A 22,684-nucleotide genomic window follows, 5' to 3' on the forward strand; every position below is an offset into this window, starting at 1 on the left:
CAGCAGAACATCTTTACTTCAGGTGGATGGAGAAACATCCGACAACATCAGTCTGTGCTCCAAACTCCCAATCAGAACAACTCACGAAAACAGACAAATGATTTTCAAGACGTCGTCCTCGTCACTGCTTCACATATTCTAATTATCAATGATAAACGGAACAGCCAATGACGACAGACGCTCACTTCCTGTGTGTTGGGTTCACATCTTTACTGAGTCATAGTTCCAACACGTTTCACCAGCAAACTGACAGACGGAGAAAACAGACGAGGGAGAAAAACTAAAAATCACAAAAACAAGAAACAAAATCTGTAAAAGCTTGTCGTCATTGAAAAAGTTTAAAAATCAGTGTTGTGCTGAAATACATGGAGAGACGATGGCGCCGAGGCGTCGTGCGCGAGATCCAAGACGCACAAACAGCAACACAAGACTCCCAGTGTGAACCCACGCAGGCAGCTCCGAGGCTCCTCTCGGTCCTCTGGCTCCCCCGTGTGCTCGTGCGCGGGTGATGCGGAGACATTCACGATGGAGGCGAGGAACACAGCGAAACACACTGAGCAGCGACACACAGCGAAGACAAAGGGGACAAGAGATTATGGGAAAGTTGCAGGAGGAAGAGACACAAACTGTTTCCTGTCATCATCGCTCGGTGACTCTGAGGCTCGTGAAGCGTTTCAGTACAATCGCTGCTTCGCTGTGTCGCAGGACCGACGACAGCATCCATCATCTCATCATCCATTTTTTTTTTTTTTTTACATAATCTGGATTATCTTCTGTCGTCATGACAACGTCCTCCTCCTCTATAAAGCCACTCCAGATAACCTGGGGGTGAGCAGATCCGTGACGCCGCGTATGTGTGCGTCACATGATCACACTCCACTGATCCGCCCCACGTTCACACGCGCTCGGCTCTGCCCGTCCTTCATCCCCTCGCAAACACAGACACAGAGAGAGAGAGAGAGAGAGAGCGCCATCAAGTCCCCCCTCACAGAGTCGGCCTTTACGTGTCCTCTCGGAGTCTGTGGGCGGCAGTGGGCAGCTCCTGACCCGACGACCCCTGACCCCTGACCCTAACAGAGGTCGGAGGTGTAATCAAAGTCCTTGAAGAAGTCCTGCTCCTTGCGAGAGAGCGTGCGGCGCTCTCGTGGGGGCGTGAGGGTGGGAGGCTCGGCTGTGAACTCCGCGTCGAAATTGCTGACGTCTTCTTTTCCTCCGATGGCCGGGATGAACGGTGGCGGGACTTTCCTCTGGAGAAGAGCCTCCCAGTCCAGACCCTGAGAGACAGATTGATATTCGCGTTAATGTTAAAGGTGCAACACAAACTTCAAACTAGAACTTTTCTCTGTGAAGGCCCAAACATCCACGAGTGAATGTGCTGCTACGCTGATGAAGCAGCGTGGGATCATGGGATTTCTTCTCTTTACCGCCACTGATGATAAAAATCTACCTGACGTCTATTAAAAAATAAATTTAAAAATATATATAAAATAGGTCTGATTGTTTTTAGACGTTTTAATGAAGCTTTGTTTTATATTAGATATTAAAATTCACTCAAGCTTTTATCAAGAAATATCTTTAAATTTAAAATAAGATGAAAAATCTGTTATTCATCCCCATTATGTTCATATATATATAAAATAATTGCCCCTGTCAGTTCTTCTATCATTAAACCTTGAACTCAGTTTCCTTGTTTGAGAGAAAAGCTTTTAAAAGTTCACGCTCACTCTGAAAAAAGGTTGTTTCTTCACATCCTCGGCATCTTTCTCCGCGGAGCCCAGACGTCTCTCAGGATTCCTCCTCAACAACTGGAAGACAGAGAAACAAGCAGCGGAAGAAAAACACGTTTGAACTCCGAGAGGTCAAATAAACAACTTTAATTATTTGAGGAAACTAGGAGCACAAGGCTGAGTCTCACCCGTCGCATGATGCCGATGGCCTCGGTGGAGAGGAAGCGAGGGTAACGCACTTCATCGTTCACTATGCTGTCGAAAACCTCCTCCTCATCGTCACCCGGGAACGGAGACTGAAAGGAGAAGACAAATAGTTAAATATCGTGAACTTGACCTTTGACTAATCGAATCGCTCGTGTCCTCTCACCTCTCCGACCAACATCTCGTAGACGAGCACCCCGAGGCCCCACCAGTCCACTGCTCTGGTGTACGACGTGTCAGTCAGCACTTCAGGGGCCAGAAACTCAGGGGTCCCACAGAAGGTGCTGGTCCTGTCCCCGAATCCCATTCCTCAGGGAGACAAAGACAGAGGAGGGTGAGGGGGAGAAGTGATCTGAAGCGTGAGGACGGATTATTGACCGAGCGGTGCGATGAGAGACGTGTGATGAATAATGCAGAGCAAGAAAGTTCGTTAATGTACGGAACTTTGTTCTTCACCTGGTGACGGAGACTGATGTGATGAATAAATGATGGACGCTCACCTTCTTTACAGAGCCCGAAGTCTGCGATCTTCACAAAGCCCTCGGTGTCCAGCAGCAGGTTGTCCAGTTTCAGGTCCCTGACGAAGAAAAGAAAACCGGTTTCACACCAGATACGGAGTGTAGAGAAAAGAGTGTGTGTGTGTGTGTGTGTTGGAGACGATCCTCCGACTCACCGATACACAATCTTATGGTCGTGAAGGAACTGCAGACCCAACACCACGCACGCCGAGTAGAACCTGTCACACACACACGACACGCGGAGACGCACGCTGTTACGTAGTCACGCTTAAGACATTAATTGGTTGTGTGAGCATAAACACACACACACACACACACTCTGAGAAAACACACACACACACACACACACACACAGAACTCACACAGCACGCGGCTCAGAGAAGATGTCAGCATGTATGTGCATCATGAGGTCTCCTCCCGCCGTGTACTCCATGACAAAACAAACATGTTCTGGTGTCTGGAAACATGCAAACAGGTTGACCAGGAAGGGGTGGTGGGAGCCGTTGACGGTCTCAAAGATCCGCTTCTCACACATCAGACTGGAGACAGACAGAGGAGGGGAGGCGGGGCACGCCGATGAGACAGTCAGTTACAGAACGTGAACGAATGAATGAACTCCTGTCGTGACTCGAGGTCGCCGCCGTTACCTCTCGACTTCGTCCCGAGCGACGATGTCGCCCTTCTTCAGGGCTTTGATGGCGAAAAGGCTGCTGGTCCGTCTGTACTCCGACAGCAGCACCTGCAGAGTCCAACGCTTCGTTAATCACTCGGAAAGACAAAAACGCAAATCCAATCTATCTTCTAACCTGAACAATCTTTTCATGTTTCACACTCAGCAGACTGTGTTTATTAAGGTTTTGCTGCTAAACGCTCCCGTGTTGCTCATCTCGAGGGAAACAGAAGCACAAGCACCTTTCCAAAGTGGCCCCTGCCGAGCACAGCCACCAGCTTGAAGTCCTGCAGGCAGAGGGGGCCTCTGCTGGCTCTGAGGAGGATTACAGACAGATTAGTGACGGCAACGTGACACACGGGGCCAGAGGAGCACTTCCTGTACGTGAGCCAAACAACCCAACGTCGAAAAAAATGTCATGTTTCGCTGCGAGTAATGTTCGTTGTCTTTATTTTTAAAAGTATTTTCTCGCCATATGCCACATTAATGAATTCACCCGTAGAAAAAATGGTGATGACACAGGAGCATATTGTGTGCGGGGGAGTGTTTCTGGTGTCAAGCTGTGTCGGCCATATTGCAATAAGAAAAGCTCAGGTGTGTATGTGTGTGTGTGTGAGAGGGGGGGGGGGGGGTCCTTGCTTGTGCACCTGCGTAAAGAATTCTGGGACAACGATCTGGGCGGCTGCTCGTGAACAGGGACGTCGGGTGTGGACGGGGGCTCGATGACCGGCGTCTGTTCCTGCGAGAGAGAACGAGGAGAAAACATCTGTCAACATCTGGAACGACCTTCAGTAAAAACAGACAAACAGATACTGAAGCTCGTCCCCCCCCCCCCCCCGCTGGCCCACAGCCTGGCTCCTCCCCTCCTCACGTCCTCTTCATTCCCTCCTCGCTGTTAATTAGTTCTCTAAAAAACATCATCAGTAATTAATCCCATAATGCTTCAACCCAGTCGGACCATCTGCCACAGGCCGCCCCCCCCCCCCATCCCCCGCCCCCGACTCTCTGCTGCTCCAATTCTCTGTCTGCTGCTCCGCTCTCCAAAAATTCAAATGTGCTTTATTGACATGAACATAATTACACCGTGCTTGTTGCCCGAGGAACATGAAATGATTCGTTACGTTTTTATTTAAATCACAAAAAGAAGAGAAAAGATTCAGTTTTAAATTCTGTTTCTTCCACTTTTTCTTTTTCTTTTCTCAAATATTAATTTTAAATGATTGAAGGTCTTTTCCTGAAGGCTCAGTATTAACCCTCATTATTTTATCCATGAACTGGGAAAAAGCTTTTTGAGGAGCCGTGAATTTGAAAAAGCTTTTGAAACATTTGATTTAAACAGACAAACCTAATATTCTGCTGTTTATTAAGTTAATTATTATTTATCCTTAATATTTTGTCTGTTTTCTCTCGTTTGTTTGACTCGTCTCTTCATTTTCTCCTCCTCTTTATTCCCCTTTCGTCTTCTCTCTTTCTCTCTCTCTCTCTCCGTTCACACTCGGTAACAAACAAGGATTTGCTCTTGATCAAATTAAATCTCCCCTCCATCCACTTACGTCTCATTAAATCTGTCTCCCTGAGGTTTTCACTTCTCTAATTATTCCCCCTCTTCTGTCTCCCTGGCTGCCGTCAGGCCTGTCTTAGATTTCACAGCAGCTCACAGAGCAGTGGCCTACGAGCACAGAGGTTGCAGGTAGGAAGTGAGCGGAGCGGTAACATGATCGTGTAGAGATGCAGATCTCTCCCCGGCCTCTGTCTGCTCTCCTTCCTGTCCCCCGTCACACTCACCGAGGGAGCGGGGCCGTCCGCCGTGTCTCTCCTGATCTCAGGTTTGGGAGGCGAGTCGCTGCCCAGATTCAGCTTCTCCACTGAGATTTCTCTGCAAAGCAAACGAAGACGAAGAAGAAGAAGAAGAAGAAGAAGAGAATCAGATTTTGTGTTTGTGTGTGACCACGGAAGAAAAACGTTAAATAAGGGGAAACTAGTGAATGGTCTGAATTTATTTAGCACTCACACAGGAGAAATTTAGGGGTTCAATAACACTGTGGCACGTGGTATAGGTGAGACTGGCATCAAACCGCCCGACCCTCTGGTTAGTGGAAGCCTCGCTCTACCCCCTGAGCCACATCATTGTTTTTCTGAACTGCATAAATACCTCCTGTGGATTTGTGGGACCTGAATCTATGACCGTGAACGCATGAATGCTCCTCCTCCTCATACACACCCGCTGCTTCGTGTGAGCGTGTTGCTTGAAAAACTGGGTGTGTAGGCCGAAACGTTGCTTCCACTGGGGATGGCGTTCCTCAGCAGGCGGACCCAGGTGGCGATGTCCACGTTCATCTGACGAGCGCGCAGAAAGGCTTTGCCTGCGACACACACAGACACACACATTGTTCCTGTTTGCAGGGAGGACTGGGACTGGATCTCCAGATGCACACTCCTTGCTTGTGGCACGAATTCACACAATGAAACTGAAATGTTATGACGACTCCTGGCCGGCCTGCAGAGGACGGTAAAATCTTCCTAGATTTTCAACAGACGCTGGTAGGATTTCTCCCGGTCCTGCTGATGGTCAATGTACGAATATTTATAATCCCAGTTCCAGAGAAATGAACATACCGTGTTGTTTGGAGAAAACTTTCTTCTGCCTCTGGAGCCGTCGGCCTCTCTCTATGACTGGGTTGAAGAAAATCACCTGAAACAAAAATCACAAATACGCTGCAGCGACAGACAGGAAGTGCAGTAAATGCACGTGTGAGGTCTGCGTCCTGTACCTCGGCCAGCAGCAGCCCCTGAGGCTCCAGCTCCAGTTTCACTCGGTGTCTTTGGTTGTCCAGGAACTCCTCCAGCTTCAGGTACTTCAGAGCGCACACGGAGCGATAATCTCTCCAGTACACGGCGATCTCCATCTCTCTGGACTAATTACACACAACATGATTTATTCACAACATGATTTTAGTCCGTTTGTAGTTTTGTTTCAGGGTTAGAATCACAGGAAGGATTATTGACGGATATTATCCTTAAATTTTAAACAGCTCCACATTTGCGTGATTAGTCATTTAAACATCTTCCTGGATATTGACATGTTTACAGGGACTTGTTCCATAATCAGCGGCTTTTTCGAACCTCAGGAACATTTCAGGAAACGATCTGGACTCCCCTCCAGCTCTGAAGGCAGCTTCAGAATCTTACCCTCTCCAGTTCTACGGTGAAGGTCTGATCCCAGGCCTGCTCTCCAAACGGTCTCCAAGCTGTCTGACCCACCACTGTGTTCTCCAGCTTCAGCACCGCGCTCACCTCCGCTGTAAAACACACACACATCAGAAACCTGCCTCTTCACGGATGAAATGTAAAATCATAACGGCACATCGAGGGGCCTCTGTACACACAGGAGAGCTCGTCGGTCTTGCCCGGGATCTTGAGGCTCATGCTGCTGGTGCTGCGGCTGTAGAGGCCACTCAGTTTGAAGGAGGAGCGTCCGTCTCCCAGAGAGTGAGAGGGAAGAGCCACCGGGTTCCCTCTGCTCCGCCCGGGGATGATCTCCAGCAGCCCGACGACGCCCAGAAGGTGCACCTGAAGAGTTCCTGGGAAGAGCGAAAGTAAAAAAAAGTAAAAAATATATAAAAACTGATCGTGGTCAAAGCGGAGACATGTGATGTTTCTCTGTCGAACCTGTGAGAGGCGACGGCTTGCACAGGGTGCTGTACTGGTTGTGGACGTAGGGGGTGCTGTGACGAGAGCTGAAAGCCGAGGAGGATGCCAGCACCAGCTCCTCCTTGATGAGGCAGGCCTTGGGATGATCCTCAGGCAGCTCCAGCAGCCGCTGCTCCAGAGAACACCTGAGCAGGTCGAGGCGCTGGGACGATTCGCTCAGACCACACTGCGCCTGCGGGACACAGGCGACGACAGAGGAATTAGAACAGACGACCGAACGTATCAATCAAAACCTGTGAAATCTCAGAGCTCCGACCTCAGCCATGGCCTTCTTGTCCTGGACCTTTCCCGCACCCAGCAGTCGCAGCATGTTCTTGGCGCCCTCGGCCATGGCGTGGTCCACACGGTAGTGATGCCACAGCTCCTCCACACGGAGCTCCACCCCGCACATGTCTGGCTTACCTGGTAAACAGAGTCCGTTTAAGTAACGTGGTATATGTGCGTGTGTGTGTGTGAACGATGACAGTCCTATATTTACTTTCTTGTTGCCACCGGATCCTGAGGGAACACTGACAACCCGCAAACATTATTATTGTAAAATGCAGAATTTAACAGAGCAGCTGTTGACAAAGACGACAGGGTCAGTAACACTTGGAATTGATTCTCCACGTTCGCTTGTTTTCTATTGATCGAAGCCGGTCGAATCATCAAAGCTAAGTCGTGACCTAAAAAAAATCATCAATCAAGTGGTTGTGAGTATCCATGTCATCATTTCCAAACATCTTCAAGACCTGAAGCGCAGAGCTGACGTGTTGTGGATGTAGCCTGATTCTGGCACGAAGAACAATCAAGAATTAAAACACCAGAATGTAAAAATCGTGGTTTGGACAAAATGCATAACAAAGCGGTTTAAAGGGGAATGTCAGTTAAATCTGCTGCAGCTGAAAACCGTGGTTTAAAATAGAGAGAATAACACGAGACTCACGTTATCCACACATGTCTAAATCAGTACGTTTGTTCTTTGCAGGGTCGCTGCAGCTCTTTCTGCTGCTCTGAGCTTTTGTTTTCCCTCCCTGCTTATTCTCTCTTTCATCTCTGGCTCCTTCCGGCCTTTCACTGCTCTCTGTCGTCATCTCTGACTCAGTCCTTTCAGTCTCACTCCCTTCCTGGCTCCCTGCATCTGACCTGCCTCTCTAACCTCTGGTAAATGAGCCGTGGCTTTTAGTTGTTGGGCAACATCAAGGGGATGCAGGAACATCAATAAGCCTCTAACCTGGTCTGTAATGGACCGTGTGTGTGTGTGTGTGTGTGTGTGTGTGACTGGAAGCCTCTACACTGTTAAGTTCTAAAGAAAAAATTGATCCATCACCACCTGCATCATAAAATATGCAGTGTTTAGAGGATGAGAGTGGCAGGTGGGATAAAAGAGAAGCATGAAAAACAAAGGAACGACGGATACTCTGGTTGTCCTCAGACTGCTCCGTGGCCTGCATGGCCTTTCGGATCTGCATGCGGATGATGTCGATCTTCGTCTTGCTGTCCTGCAGCATCTGCTGAGCCGTCTGGAGAAACTTCTTGTCCTGGACAACAGGAGGAGACGAGGGACGGAGTGAAGCAGCAGCACAGATCAAACATTACAGTAATGGAGAGGAACTGCTGACAGCTGAGTACCTTAGTTCCTCCATTCACATAGATGGGAATCATGTTTTCCGCCCCCTGTTTGACCTTCAGCTCGATGTTTAGCTGCCGCTCCAGGGCTGCGATGCGATGCTGAGTGGCCGACGTCCGACTGACCGACCCCGGAGACTGAGGGGTATCTGGGCGGGAGGAGTCAGCGGTTGAGATGAGATAAAACATGTAAAACCACTGACACAATATTGTGGTGTTGACGTGATGTCATGAAGATGGATGAACTACCTGTGTTATCATCAGGGCCTTTGACCACGATGTGCGCGTCCAGCTCCTGCAGCTGAGTGTGGAGCGACTCCAGCTTCCGCTTGGAGCTGCGGAGCTGCGAGTCCACCTGCTGGGCATTCCTCTTGTCGGTGGTGGCCCTGCGCAGGTTCTCCGCACCCTCCTTGATCTTCAGCTCCTTGCGGATCTCCCTGCGGATCCTCTCACGGTGCTCGTCCAGGCGCTGCTGCACACTGGAGTCCGAGAAGTCGGAGTTTTGGTCCAGGCCGAGCTGCTGCAGCACCGACAGCCCACCTGGGTCGCTCTGAGGGAGAGAAGGAGGGCGAGAGGGTTAAGGAGGAGGAGGAGTCAAATATTACAAATATGAAAGTTGTGCATTGGGGGATCATTGAATCTGAGTTGAAAGAGAAACTGCTTCAGAAGTGACACCTTCAGCTGAGAGTTGCTGAGCCGAGGTTATCACCTACAGAGCTGGTAATGCTTCACCACACAGAGTGAAGCATTGTGGGATGACAGGAGAGCACAGCGACTCTTGAGAGTGAATTGACAACATGTGGAAGCTGCTGAGCTGTGAGGAGCTGAGTGCTCACATCAGCTCTCTACTGATCAACACTAATCAGATCAGTAGAGATTAGAACAGCATTAATACAGACTAAAATCAATCAGGGTCCCGTCGGCCTCCGGATGGAAACACACACACACACACACACACACACACACACACACACACACACACACGCTGTTTATGCATAAAAGATTCAAGTTTCATCCCAACACAACTTGAGAATCCATTTATCTATAAATTGTGATTGTTATCCGCTCGATGGTGATTGGCTGCCGGGCAGAGATATAAGAAGCCAAGATAAAAAAAAGTTTGTATACTTCAGTTTGAATTTAAAAGTTTCAGGGCGTTTGGTAGTTTCCTGTACTGAAAGGAAACGGCAACAAGCAGAAAGTGGAAGAGGAGAAGAAAAAAGGGTGAGATGAGCTGAATTCGAGGTTTAAGGCACAAAACCACACAGTTGTCGCATGTTGAACCATCTCTCTCTTTCTCTGGTCTTGTAAAAAATAAATACAGGAATTAGACCCAATAATCACAATGAAAATAGCTTGAAGCAATAAGACTTTGCAGATGTCACAGCTAACCCCCTCGTCATGCACGACCAGACAAGGGACAAAAATAATGTGAACCCTGTCATATAATTAATCGTTTGTTACAAAGAAAAGTTAAAAAACCACAACAACTTCCCCGACGAGCAAAAATCTTTCTCAAACCACTAAAGTTATCGTGATAATTATCCAGCATTTTTGCCCAGATCGTCCAGACGAGCAGAGAACCACATACATTCTTTACAAACTTGTTAAAAAGGCCTGAAAGCCGACCTTAAATGTCAAGCATTCATTTGATGTTGTGACATTAGATCTAATCGGACACACACACACACACACACACACACACACACACACACACAGAGGGTATAATGACGGGGCGCTCAGCTCAGGGCCTTTCACGGCAGCGAGCAGCCAGCCGTCCAGCTTAGCAGATCTGATTACAGCTTCTTAGGTCTGTGTGTCCGTCCAGCTACATGCAGGCTGGGACCACGGCTCTGCTCTCATTAAAGCCATAATCCATCTGCAACACAATACAGCGCAACCGTCAGCCGCGTCCCGAGCAGCCGACCAAACGGCACGGAGCAGGCCGAGTGCTGCAGGATTTGAACTGCTGCTCTCATGCAACGTTATGTCACTGCACAACTCTGAGGTAGACCACCTGTTTCCCTCCGACTACAACGAGGTCGTGAAGAGGATCAACATCTGAAATGTGTTGTTTTTGGTCAACGAAGGAACTCATCGTTTAACAACTTCCACCGATGCGGCAGGTTCATCAAGGCAGCAGAGAGAGCAGCGGCTCTGAGCACCATGACAGGAAGGGAGAGTTTGTGCCGTGACGCACTCTCGTTCAACACAATACAACTGAGTCCCTGGTGATTTACAACAAAGACCCTCTGGAGCGGGGAGTAAGACGGTGGAGCACAGTGGAGCAGAATCACAACGGCACGCAGGAATAAAAACTCACGAGTGGTTCGCTGTCAGACAGATGTGTGAGACAGGAAGTGAACGAGGAAGCTGACAGAAAAGAGAAGGGCCGTAGTGATGGATAGGGAAGAGAAGAGGCGGCCATGTTGAGGCCTCCGTCGGCTACAGTTTCCTACCAAAGACTCAGTGTCACTCTGCTCAAGGGGTACGGGGGAATCGACTGCTTGATACCCGGGCAGCTCCTCCAGTGCGTCCTCACTGGCCATGTTCCTGGTGACTGTCCCTCTTGTCCGTCTCCCAGGCCCCCTCCTTCCCTCTGTCCCCTATCACACGCACACACACGCATGCACACACACACACACACCGAGACCGAGCGCTATTCCTGCCTCCTCCAAATCCAGGATGTCCTTCCCGCCAGGAATCAAAAGCCGGTCTAAATTCAGAGCAAGTGAATGTGGCAGAGGAAGAGAGAGCAGCGTGGACCGATCTCCACCCCGCTGCTTCCTGTTCTGCTCTTGGCCAGATAGAGGCGTCATGCGACAGACGTGCACACACATCGACGAAGGTTTTGTAAGTGAAAGAGCTCAGAGACACACAGCTTCCTGCTACTGGCTTTCCAAAGCTGTTGTGCAAGATTGTGGTCATGTAAAAGAAATGAGCAGATCATTGTGTGTGTGTGTGTGTGTGTGCGTGTGCAAAACAGTACATGACTGCATACATCTCCATAATTATTTCTATTATTCACCTGCAGGTCTGTGTTCGCATGTTCATGAGAAAACACTAAGAGTGGTGAATTAAGAAAATAAGAGGATAAAGAGCAAAACTTCCCACAATGCAGAAGTAAAACCAAAATATCGTGGATGTTGCACGTTTGAAACCTGAGTCTGCGCTGTGGCGACTGAAGGACGGAGGGACGTCCCACCGATACGCAAGCTCGACCGATCACAAGTCTCAATCGTGACGTCTCGCCATGCAGCCATCCGCCAGGGTTGGTTTGGACGCTATGGCTTCACATGACGTCCGTCTTTGTTTAGCGTCTTCAGCTGTGTCTCAATTCAGGGGGCCGCATCCTTCGGAGGCTCCTTCGAATGCGTCCTTCCACCCTCGAGAAACGACAAAATCCAGTGGGTGGATCCCTCCTGGTCCAACCTATCGGGACGAGCTGATGATGGCGCTCACAGAAATCCTACGTAGACCAGACCGCATCATTTTGGTTCAGCCTTCGTGGTCCTCTGAAGTCCTCAGAGGGATGCAGCCCCTGAACTGGGACACAGCTCATGACGAGCGTCGCACCACGAAGATCTCCTGCAGGAGCCTGACGTGTCAATTAACTGATAACAGAAGTCGTCTGATAGCTACAGGCCACACAATCTGAAGTCACACTAAAGAGCGGGACCACGAGCGTCCTATTGGCTACAGACAGTGTCGCTGCTGTCCGGCTCCTGTCCTCTTCCTGTCAGTAAGACACAAACACGTCCACGGGTTTCTCTGACTCAGACGCTCTGCGGTGCAGGGTCACTGACCTCCGAGCCCTCGCTGTGCGGCAGATGGCTCTCGCTGGCTCTCTATCTGTATCTGTGGCACCACGCAAAAAGGATTCATGCTCGTAGACGCCAAAGCAACGTCTAGTTCTTCTTATTCACTCACTCACTCCTACAGGGGAATAGGAAGTGAAATATCATGAAGTTTGGCCAGTAAATGTAAAAATACAGGCAGCTGTTCTTTCTGCACCTCATTTTGATAAAACACGTAAACGCTCTGTGCATCTTTGAGCAGTAAAATATTTCCTTACCCAGAAGCTCGGACTCTCAGATTTCCCCGTATGATGCGGAGCGGCGGCTGCAGAGATAACAGCCCCCATGCATCCATACTGTCTCTCAACTTCGCAGATACAGGTCCACTCTCCTCATCAGCTCAATTCTGAATGAGTCAAAGTTGAACACAAGCTGCAGCGACGCCTCATTTCCCGTGTCTGTGTTTAGTCAAACTGCTCTGACCACAGTATCAGGAACTAACATCCCTTCACTTCATAGTTCTGGGCCTTAAAGTCACAGTCTCGTCTGTTCACCTGGTTCAAACTGACCCACAGAGCACGAAACTGTGAGATTTAACCTTCTAACGTCCATCTTTCTGAACCGCAACCACCTGAAACACGGGCTCGACCAATCAACATCTGGTTGTACTCTTGTTTTCTTGGTTACAGTTCGTTACGACCACCAACCAGCCACCAGGGAACAGTCATGAGTCATGTTGTGACGCGTCTGCAGGACTTAAATTCATCATCAACTGATTTTTCACACCGTCCATCTTCCCCTGCTTGTATGTGCTCTTCTTTCCACAGTTACACGTTTTCTCTCGCCCCACTTTTCTTTATCACATTACCAATATGTCACAGATCATCTTCTGTGTCACAGTCTGGTTGGCAGACTTCTGCCCGGAGCCGTCTGTGGGTGACACAAAGCCCCAAATCCGTTTGATTAAGATTTAAGGGCCCGTCAGCTGTGCCTGCGCCTAAAATAGAGATGGAGTCCTTTTTGTTGGGGGGTAGAGAGACAGTCGAGGGGGGGGGTGGATTCCTAACTCATTCATCCAGGTTCTCACTCACCAACAACTGCAGATGACACAAAGCAATAATAAAGATTAACAATGACGGGGCTGGGGACTTTTAACCTAATTGTTAATATGCTGCCAAATATAGACGTCATTTTATAAATGTAGCCGAAGACAGATATTGTGCGGAGGTGGTTTAATAAATATTCCATCATCTGTGTAGATGTGGCCTTTTTTTTTTTTGTTGTTGTTGTTGTTGCCTTGAAGTGTCACATACGGTTTAAAGCCGCAGAAACAAATGTGACCCGAGGAGTGAAGTCGGTAAAGGAAGTGACAACGTCAGGAGAGAGGAAAAGACTGTGGGTTATCAGGGTTAGGAAAACCAAACTGAACAAGAGTCGCTGAAAGAAATGAAATGAGAAAGAGGAAAATTAAGAGGTCACATTTCCCTTAATAGTGCCATTCATCACAATGATAACGTGTGTGTGTGTGTGTGTGTTACATCGTGAGGCGCAGCTCGTGGAAGAGAGGGAGAGAAGTTGGGAGAGTGGATGTAAGTTTTAAATTCTCCTCACATCCTGATGTCTCCACAGTCTGCACGCAGTGGATGGGATCTGGGTTAAAGGGGGTGGTTTGGAGTTTGCAGTGGGTCGGGTGAAAGTGAATTCCAATTAATCTCTCTGAACACACACACACACACACACACACACACACACACACACACTGGACTTGTACACATGAATAAAACACCAGCGTAAGACCGTCATCTGGATATGTGAAGACTAACAGGAGGAAATGTTGCAGATCTGAGGGACGTGTGCAGAGTTAACCTCAGGACTCTGTTCCCCTCAGCGATCTCCCTCTGCTTCACATGAAGTGCAGTTAAACACGATTTAGTTTGGCGAGTTATGGTTTATCAACAAAGTCAAGTCCACATCTCCAGATTTACACCGAACACTGAAGAGGATGGAAGCCGCTCCCGTATCTGTACGGATAGCCATCTTAGCTTAGCATAATCTTAGTTCAGCGTGAAACCTGGACACAGAGGGATTGAATTTACCTCGTGAAGTCAGAAGATGATCTATTAACAGATTCTAAACGTGAAGCAGCACAACTTGAGGAAAACAGAGGACAACCTACGTACTCGGCCTCAGTCTTTAATAAACCATATTATATTTCTATCTGTACTTGAAAGGTGTCGCAAAGCAACGAATTCTAACAAGGAAAGTCAACTCTGGCCCTCTGTGAGTGAGTTAACAGTTTACAGACTGCACCTTGGACTGTGCGTGTTCTGCTAATCCCTTAAAATCCCTCATATTCCAGAGAACATTCTCTTTCCAAATCTCCTTTTGCCGTTTCACAGTGCATCACGGCTCTATGCATATACGCTCTGTACAACCAGAAAGCCTCACGTGCACGAGAGCAGACGATTTCTCCCGGTCTGGGTAAACAGGAGAACGGCTGTCCTGAGGGTTAGGTGAGAAAGAGTGTTCTGTGTGTGTTTCAGTGCACATCTGTCTGAGGCGGTGTGCATGTGTGTGTGTGTGTGTGTGTGTGTGTGTGTGTGGGGGGGGTGTTTGTGTGAGTGTCCGCTCCACAGCTGTAGGAGGAGCAGATCAGCATGAATGGCATCTTTGTGAAAGGGTCGATCTTCTCAAGAGACTTGGGTAAACACTGTAAACGTGTTTGTGTTCCCAGCTTTGTCCATTGTGAGTCTCTGCTGCAACAAACAGTCGCTCTGTGCAGAATCCTGAGGAATAAGGCGGCATTAAGGCCCCAGTGAGAAAAGCTCTGCCGTACACATGCTTAATCTGCCTCTGTCATGCGTGTAACAGAAGCTTGACACATATGGGACGAGTGAAGGACACTGGGGGAAAAAAACTGGAAAACTGTTTTTGAGATTCGTTATCTTCAGATAATGAAGCCAGTTCATTCAACTGTCGACCAAAACTGTCCAGTAAGAGGGTCTTGAACCCACGGTTCTGTGAAGTGGGCCAGAACGCACCACCTGCCTAAATAAGAGGACAGGAAACAAAGTTGTTGACCTACAACAGTCAACCTGGATTAGGGTGTAACTCGGAGCAATGAGGCTCTTCATGGCTCTACAGGAAGAACCACTCTCACCACTCCCCAGCGCGTGATTCTGTGATTCCAGTTTGGGGAGGTGGGTGCAAGAAAAGGGAGATCCATCCGCTTTCTGACACTTATCGTTGGTTCATGGTGGGAGCACAATATCCCTTTGGTATCCCAGTGGTTTGCGGGTCCTCCTGTGGGATCCTGAGGTGTTCCCGGGCCAAATATCAATTCTGTTCCAACTCGAGGGCTGCATCCTTTGGAGGCTGCATTTAAAGACCGACCGCATTACAGTGGTGCAACTAGACCTCTTCAAACACAGCCCGAGAAAGGCGCCCTTCCATAGCAGCGAGAGTAAGAGCAGGACAAGCTGGCTACGCAAATGCAGAAGACGACCAGGGCATTTATTTGGATGCAATGGAAGTCAGGCACAGGAAGTAGTAGAAACCAACGTCCCGAACTCTGTCTTTGTAGGACTGAAGAACATCACCTCTCAGGGGGACACGTGTGCAAATCAATTCAAGTAGGGAGAGCTGCATAAAGACAGAAACTTGATCGTAGTCGCTAAATGTTTGATAACCGGCTTTTTCACATGTGGTTGTGAGCAGCTTGGCAGCGCGAGGCACACAGCGCTCAGTGCTGAGTGATGATGTCTGCTGAGAGGTCGCTGTGTGAGGGAATGGTTGAGCAGCCATGACGGTAATGGACGTGGAAAGCAGATTAAAAATGATTATGGCAGAAGGGCTGAGGGGGATAAGAGGTCTGTTCCATAATGCAGATGATGATCCCTCTTTACTGATGCCGTTGATTACGATAGCGTGGCATTCGTAATCATGAAGACACGACAAGAGGAGGGAAAACACACATGTTGAGATTTGTGTTATTTTTAAAACAGTATAACGGTCGATGAAACCAGGAGGCCACTGGTGGAGGGAAGGTGCTCTGAGGTCACAGGAGTCAACAGAGAGTCGTGACTCATCTGCAAAGAGTCAAATCGGGGGATTAGCTCCGCATTTAGGTTTGTGCAGCTGAATATTCTTCTCGTTGTAAAAAGTAAAAAGCTCAGAGCCAACAACGCGTCAGGTCGTCCTTGTATTCAGACCGAATCTTTGTGACCTTTCCACCCTGTCTGAGAATCTCAGCCTCAAGCTTAGTGACGCTACTGACTGCATGCAGGTCTGTACTAATACTGTAGTTTTATTCTTTTTGTACTTACACTACTGCACTTATGGATTAATACAGTGCGCGAGAGAGCTGCATGTGTGTGAATCATTGATGTGTTGTAAAAGCCTTTTTACGGTGTCTCAACGCAAAAGCATTGACGGACGACACTGATGCAACACAACACACAGAAGTTGGAGGAAAAAAATGTGCGTCTCACTTTGTCATGAGCTCCATGTTTGAGGTACATGGAATAAAAGGATGAAGACGGACTGCGTTAATAAAACGTGACGAATCAGCAGCTGCAAGGACGACATGCGATGCCAACAGGTCACGTAGCAAATCGACGATCCGCACTGAACTTACCTCAGAAGTCTCGCTCTCGTCTTCTCTGGACTTCCCCTCTGCGGAGGCTTCGTTAGACTATTTATACTCCTCCTGTTACAACCCTCCTAATCTCTCCGGAGGGTGAAAAACTCACAAGACAAAGCACCTGGCTGCTACTTTCAATTCATCCACAGAGACTTTAATAACAATAGCTGCAGTTTGGGTTACATTCTGAGGGGCGGCCTCCTCGTTGGGCTTCCCCGCTACTATCTGTGCAGGTAACAACAATAGCTCCACTGTTGAGGGTATTATCTCGGGCCCAGCGCGCCGCTGCTCCCACGAAGCCCCAGGTCTGTGCTCCCCTTAAACCCAACACCACTGCGGCAGCGCAACACACAGGCTGTCACATGACCTCTGTGCAGCGGCGGTGTAACTCATCTCCAGCGACTCAGGTGTAAACACACTCACACAGTCGTCCATTTCTCTTGACTTTCTAACTGAACAGCTTCGGCCTCACGTATTTAGAGGTCTGACATCAATGAGTGAGCGGTGACACTGCGGCGGAGGAACGAGCTGTACGGAGTTTTTAAATCTACGATATGTTTCTCTCACTGGTCCTTCTTAGCAACACATTCTTCAATCCTGTAATACCAGAAATCCCTCAAAGCCCTGAAACACTCACACAACCAGCTTAGAAAAGAGCCACGACACAGACGGACACGAGTAACCCGTCTAACTTGCAGCGTGTCCCTCTCTGTCGTCTTTAGATTGTTTCCCTCTCTGTCCGGGTGTCGGTGATAAGCAGAGCTGGGAAAGTCTGGTGGGTGATGGGCGTGTAGCTGCAACAGCTGTTCAGACTGGTCAGCTGAAGGGAATCAGGCCGTTCGACTGGCCCACAAACACAGGACAGACACAGACCACCACTTGAAGGGATTCATATATATATATATCTGGCACTCTCTGCTCCCTGGTGACTGAGGTTGGGGTGAGATGGTGCAGCCATTGGTTTTATTGATGAGCTCCATCAGTGCATTGAAGCTGTAATGCAGCAGTTGCATGTTTTTCCACTGGTGTCTGTGGGAGACAGATTTCTGCAGACACGGATTAATCCTGGATTCAAGCAGGAGGGTCTGGATGTTGGGGGCTTGCGTGTGTGTGTGTGTGTGTGTGTGTGTTACAATGCTACCATCTTAAGGGGTCAGACACAGTCAAGTCTGCTGTCTCTTAATCCTATTATTTCCATCGCAGTGGCAGCTGCAGAGTGTGATTCAAAACATCACTGTTCATCCTAACACATGTGACGCGTCGGCAGACGTCGGCAGCTGCTCAAGAAGTCTTCAGATGCCATTAAAGAAATGGACAGAGCGTCTCCCACCCGCCCGCGGTGATCGATAAAAAAGTCATCTGGAGTTCGCTCCTGGAGAGGCAGCGGCTCCTCTGACTTGCAGAACTCTCACAGACGATAATGACAGGAAACCAACAGGAATAAAGAATTCATGAGAGGGCGGCCGCAGAGCGTTCAGCTACCTGAGTGTGGGGTTTGTTGTCAGCTGAGCGCTCACGTCCTCAGCAGGAGGCTTCATTTACACGTCTTAAAGCCTCTGAAGGAGAAAAATAAACAGGCCACAAATCGATTCATGTCGGAGCGTCAGCAGGGACGAGATAGAGACGACAAGAAGGGACCGACAGCTGAGCTACATCTTTCTGTGCATGATGTGTTTTTGTCAAACGGACGGGGGAAGTGAGGAAGAGAAGCTCCACATCCGGCTGAGTGTCGGTGCAGCGCCGCTGTGCCTCGCTGCTCTTCGACAGGTTCAGCACGTCATCGTCACCAACGTGACCCCTTGATCTCAGTCAGCCGCCGCCTGTCTGCTGGTCTGCTGCAGCGAAGACTGAACCCTCGTCTTCCTCACACAGGGGGGAAGCAGGATTCATCTGATCGGTGCAGAAACTGCCGGAGTGCAGCTCAGGCGATCGCAGAGGAATTATAGGCTGCATCCCTGCTACTGTAGTCGGTTGACATTTGAAAAACAGGAACACTCGAATAAAGTCTCTACACATGGGGACAGAATTTTACTGCTCAACCGCCGTGAGCAAAGACGGGTCAGCGACGATATTGTTATTATAAAAGCAGCTGAGCTAAGTCTCTAGTGTCCGTCTATCGCTGGTGTTTCTGACGAGATCAAGAATGTCAAGTCATTGTCTTTCAGTTACACCAGTTTTGTTTTCAAGTGACTGAAGAAGACACTCTCTGAACATGGAAATCCCCTTTTGTAAACTGAAATTATAAGTGTGTTGCTGTGACGCTGCACCATGACCCACATTATCTGTTCCTGTTGATCCTCGTGCCCCCACACACACACACACACACACACACACACACACACACACACACACGCACACAACGTAGCTTTCCAGGAAACACTTCAGGCTCCATCCCACTTCGGGGAAAGTGCAAAATTCAAAGGAGGAAGCCAATTTTGACTCAAAACAAACGATTCAGCAGCGTCACCGAGTCAAACTGGTCGTATAAAGGATGGAGTGTGAGAAACAAACCAGCGTTTGACAACACCGCACTTTGTTTCATGTCCTCACGTGTGTTGCAGGAGCCACTACAGATAAAGTGAACCCTTGTGGCAGGGGTTAGCAACCACAGAGCGACGTGCACGATCCTCAGCTGATCCATATTTAACATTTTCCTCTGTTGTGTCCTGAGCTGGACTGAGACCCCACGGAACTGAAACTCACGATGAGACCTGAGGCTCTCCCACCGACCATGACTCACCCTGCCGCGACCCGAGGGCACCGCCGTGTCTCGACTGGGAAATCGTTTCACGTGTTTCGGGGGAATTGGAGCTTTATAGAGGTTATCGTGGAGAAACGGTGTTTGTCGGCTTTTAGAAATATTAAAAAGACCACTGACTGTGTTTGGTTGTTTGTCTGTATCGATCAGTGACGGGGGGGGGGGGTCCCAGCGGTGACGCAGGAGGTGAACTCTGTCTCATGCACTTTTATCCATTGACTTCAAAACACTCTGTACCTCTGATGTGACGAGTCTACGAGTCTGCATCCCTGCTGCTAAAGGTCCATTTACACAAAGACAGAGTTGATGTGATGAGTTGATGCGCAGATAATTCATCTGCAAATATTTTGATTATCTCACGCCCACATTCAGGCCTCGGAAACGACCGGGCCCGGTGTGTAAGATGGACGCAGGTACGGCGTAAATGGAACGTCATGACCAAGTGAGCACAGGAACATCTGCAACATCTGAGATTGGACTGGAAGTCCTAAGATCAAAATGGAGGACACCTCCAAAGGTGAGATCCCGTGGAACCTCCAGATCCGGACGGATGAAGCGGTGATGCTTGATCTGACGCGGTGGCGGCTGTGACAGAGGAAGGCGTCCATAGCAACAGCAACGTCAGGAACACGAGACGCTCGACAAACACCAACGGCTGAAAGAGGAGCTGGAGAAGATGTGTGAAGGAGCAAACCCCCAAACCGAGGGAGACGCTGCAGCAGCTCCTGCACCAACATTGTCCCCTCAGACTTCCAGGCCGGTGGAAGCAGGAAACACGAGACCGTCCACACGGCTCCAGTCGTCGCTGAGTCACAAACGTGGGAAACTTCCCGTCTGCTCAGTGTGAGTGTGTGTGACGGCCACAGAGACGACTACGCATCCTGACGGGTCCGTGTTAAAATGTGGTGAGCGTCGAGCTCGAAGGCTCCGGGCGCTTCGTCTGCAGGAAAGCTTTGATAACAAGATGCGTCTGTGTTCGTCGGTGGGAACTGCAGGACGGAGTCGGGATATCTGAGCTTCAGTTTGCACCATCGCCACCACCACACTGCTCCATCTCACACATCCTCACCCCCGCAGACACACACTGGCTAATTGTGTGTTTGTTATTTTTCCTTCTTTAAATGTGAATTCAGATGCGTAACACGCTGAATGACAACATATGACGATATTGTAAATTAAAACACAACCACACCAATAATAATGGTTGGACAGTGTCCAGGAACCTTCATCTGTCATTGACTTGTCATATCTTTACTCTCAGGTGATGCCACCAGGTTAAATATTCATTTACTCCGCAGAATACTTGGTTGAAGTGTGGTTGTTAAATATAAAACGAATCACTGTACTGATTTTTTTCATTTGTTTAATGAATTTTCCGACTTTAAATGTATATTTGGATGTTTGAGATGAAGAATATCTGGACAATAAAAAACAGAAAACAGTACATTTGCAAACGTATTTAACAAATACTCTGCGTTCTGTGTTACTTCTACATTGAAACCACGTTTTAATACCTTTTTAGAAAGTTAATGTGTCATTGAGCCACATCTGTACTATATATAATACTGTATAATACTGTAAAATATACATCTGTACTTTATATAATACTGTATAATATACATCTGTACTATATATAATACTGTATAATATACATCTGTACTATATATAATAGTATATTATACTATATAATACTGTAAAATATACATCTGTACTATATATAATACTGTATAATACTATATAATATACATCTGTACTATATATCATACTGTAAAATATACATCTGTACTATATATAATAGTATATAATACTATATAATATACATCTGTACTATATATCATACTATATAATACTGTATAATATACATCTGTACTATATATCATACTATATAATATACATCTGTACTATATATCATACTATATAATACTGTATAATATACATCTGTACTATATATAATACTATATAATACTGTATAATATACATCTGTACTATATATAATACTATATAATACTATATAATATACATCTGTACTATATATAATAGTATATAATACTGTATAATACTATATATAATACTATATAATACTGTATAATATACATCTGTTCATTCCTGGCCGCACACAGTTGTTAAACTCACCTGTAGCCCGTTGTTAGCCATCAGGAGCCTGCTGCTCAGCCAATCAGGAGGAAGAAGGAGGCTCCAGGTGAGTTGTGTCGATGTGTCACAGGATCATAGTCGGAGCTGCGGCGGAAATCCTCCGGAGGGTCACTCGGTTAAACACGGAGCTCCGCACGGAGATCAGAGTCCCGGAGCAGACTGAGCATGGAGCCGGTGGAGCAGGTGAGCAGAGCCGGGAGGAGGAAGAGGAGGAGACCGTCACCTGGCTCCGGGAGAGTGATCTTCATCCTTCATCTTCATCCTCTCGTCCTCATCCTCTCATCCCGCCGGGACTCCGGTTCATCCGCGGGACTCCGAGGACTCGTTCCCCGGAGGAGCAGCTCTCTCTCCCGCTCAGCTCTGCGGAAAACCTCCGACTGATGGAGGAAACAAGTGTCCGGTCACAGCGCCGTCACTGCTGCGAGACTTCCGCCCGAGACCTTCACAGTAAAAGTCAGAAACTCCAGCATAACTCTATGATTATAATAAAAATATTATTAATAGTGATAAAGAATGACAAGTGATTTAAAATAATAATGATAATAATAATTGTTGATAAACTAATTAAGTGCAAGATCTTGATTTAATCTGAAATTGTAATTATTTTATTTCTCAATTATTTGAATGTTTAATGTTTCATTGCTTTTGTATGTTTATTTAATTTATTCAGTTTTTTATAGATAGTTTAATCTTTTTTTAAATTTTCATATCAAGCCTGTTCAGCACTTTGTTCAGCGATGGCCGTTTTAAACGTGAGTAGATAAACTTCGACTTGACTTACGTGAGACATCACTGACTCGGCTGACCTGGTTCCTGGGTCTCGGGGCCCGAGCTGCAGGAGCTCTGTCCCCTGCAGGAGTTCAGTCCGAGGGCCTGAAAGTTTGTGCTGTTGGTG

General features: G+C 47.9%; 1 protein-coding gene across 4 annotated transcripts; it reads right to left on the reverse strand.

Annotated features, from left to right (window-relative positions):
• Positions 1–191: 191 nt before the first annotated feature.
• LOC109648130 (serine/threonine-protein kinase N1-like) lies at positions 192–22,168 on the reverse strand. Of its 4 annotated transcripts, none has more exons than XM_069524913.1 (22): positions 21,769–22,168; positions 8,688–8,988; positions 8,442–8,587; positions 8,230–8,350; positions 7,087–7,232; positions 6,789–7,002; positions 6,506–6,700; positions 6,309–6,418; positions 5,891–6,034; positions 5,736–5,811; positions 5,341–5,482; positions 4,905–4,995; positions 3,767–3,858; positions 3,362–3,434; positions 3,097–3,188; positions 2,812–2,988; positions 2,605–2,667; positions 2,432–2,508; positions 2,098–2,240; positions 1,916–2,023; positions 1,725–1,805; positions 192–1,274 (listed from the first exon to the last, which is right to left on the reverse strand). In XM_069524913.1, exons 1-22 carry the CDS (start codon positions 21,787–21,789, stop codon positions 1,071–1,073), a joined length of 2,817 nt encoding a protein of 938 aa, XP_069381014.1. In that variant the 5' UTR covers positions 21,790–22,168; the 3' UTR covers positions 192–1,070. The 4 variants fall into 4 exon arrangements, with proteins under 4 accessions (XP_069381014.1, XP_069381013.1, XP_069381012.1 ...); XM_069524912.1 differs by lacking the exon at positions 21,769–22,168 and adding an exon at positions 12,514–12,690; XM_069524911.1 differs by lacking the exon at positions 21,769–22,168 and adding an exon at positions 10,898–12,374.
• Positions 22,169–22,684: the final 516 nt, after the last annotated feature.

Source organism: Paralichthys olivaceus, chromosome 5 (assembly GCF_024713975.1).
Source record: "Paralichthys olivaceus isolate ysfri-2021 chromosome 5, ASM2471397v2, whole genome shotgun sequence".
In the NCBI taxonomy this organism is placed as follows: domain Eukaryota; kingdom Metazoa; phylum Chordata; class Actinopteri; order Pleuronectiformes; family Paralichthyidae; genus Paralichthys; species Paralichthys olivaceus.

What these genes read in the sequence shown, in the direction of transcription:
- LOC109648130 (XM_069524910.1), bottom strand. Translation starts at nt 11,701, where the DNA reads ATGGCTGCATGGCGAGACGTCACGATTGAGACTTGTGATCGGTCGAGC. An exon ending in TTCTCTGAGCCGCGTGCTGT is followed by an intron (nt 2,668 to 2,811) that starts GTGAGTTCTGTG and finishes TGTGTGTGACAG; the next exon opens with GTTCTACTCGGCGTGCGTGG. An exon ending in GACCATAAGATTGTGTATCG is followed by an intron (nt 2,509 to 2,604) that starts GTGAGTCGGAGG and finishes TTTCTTCGTCAG; the next exon opens with GGACCTGAAACTGGACAACC.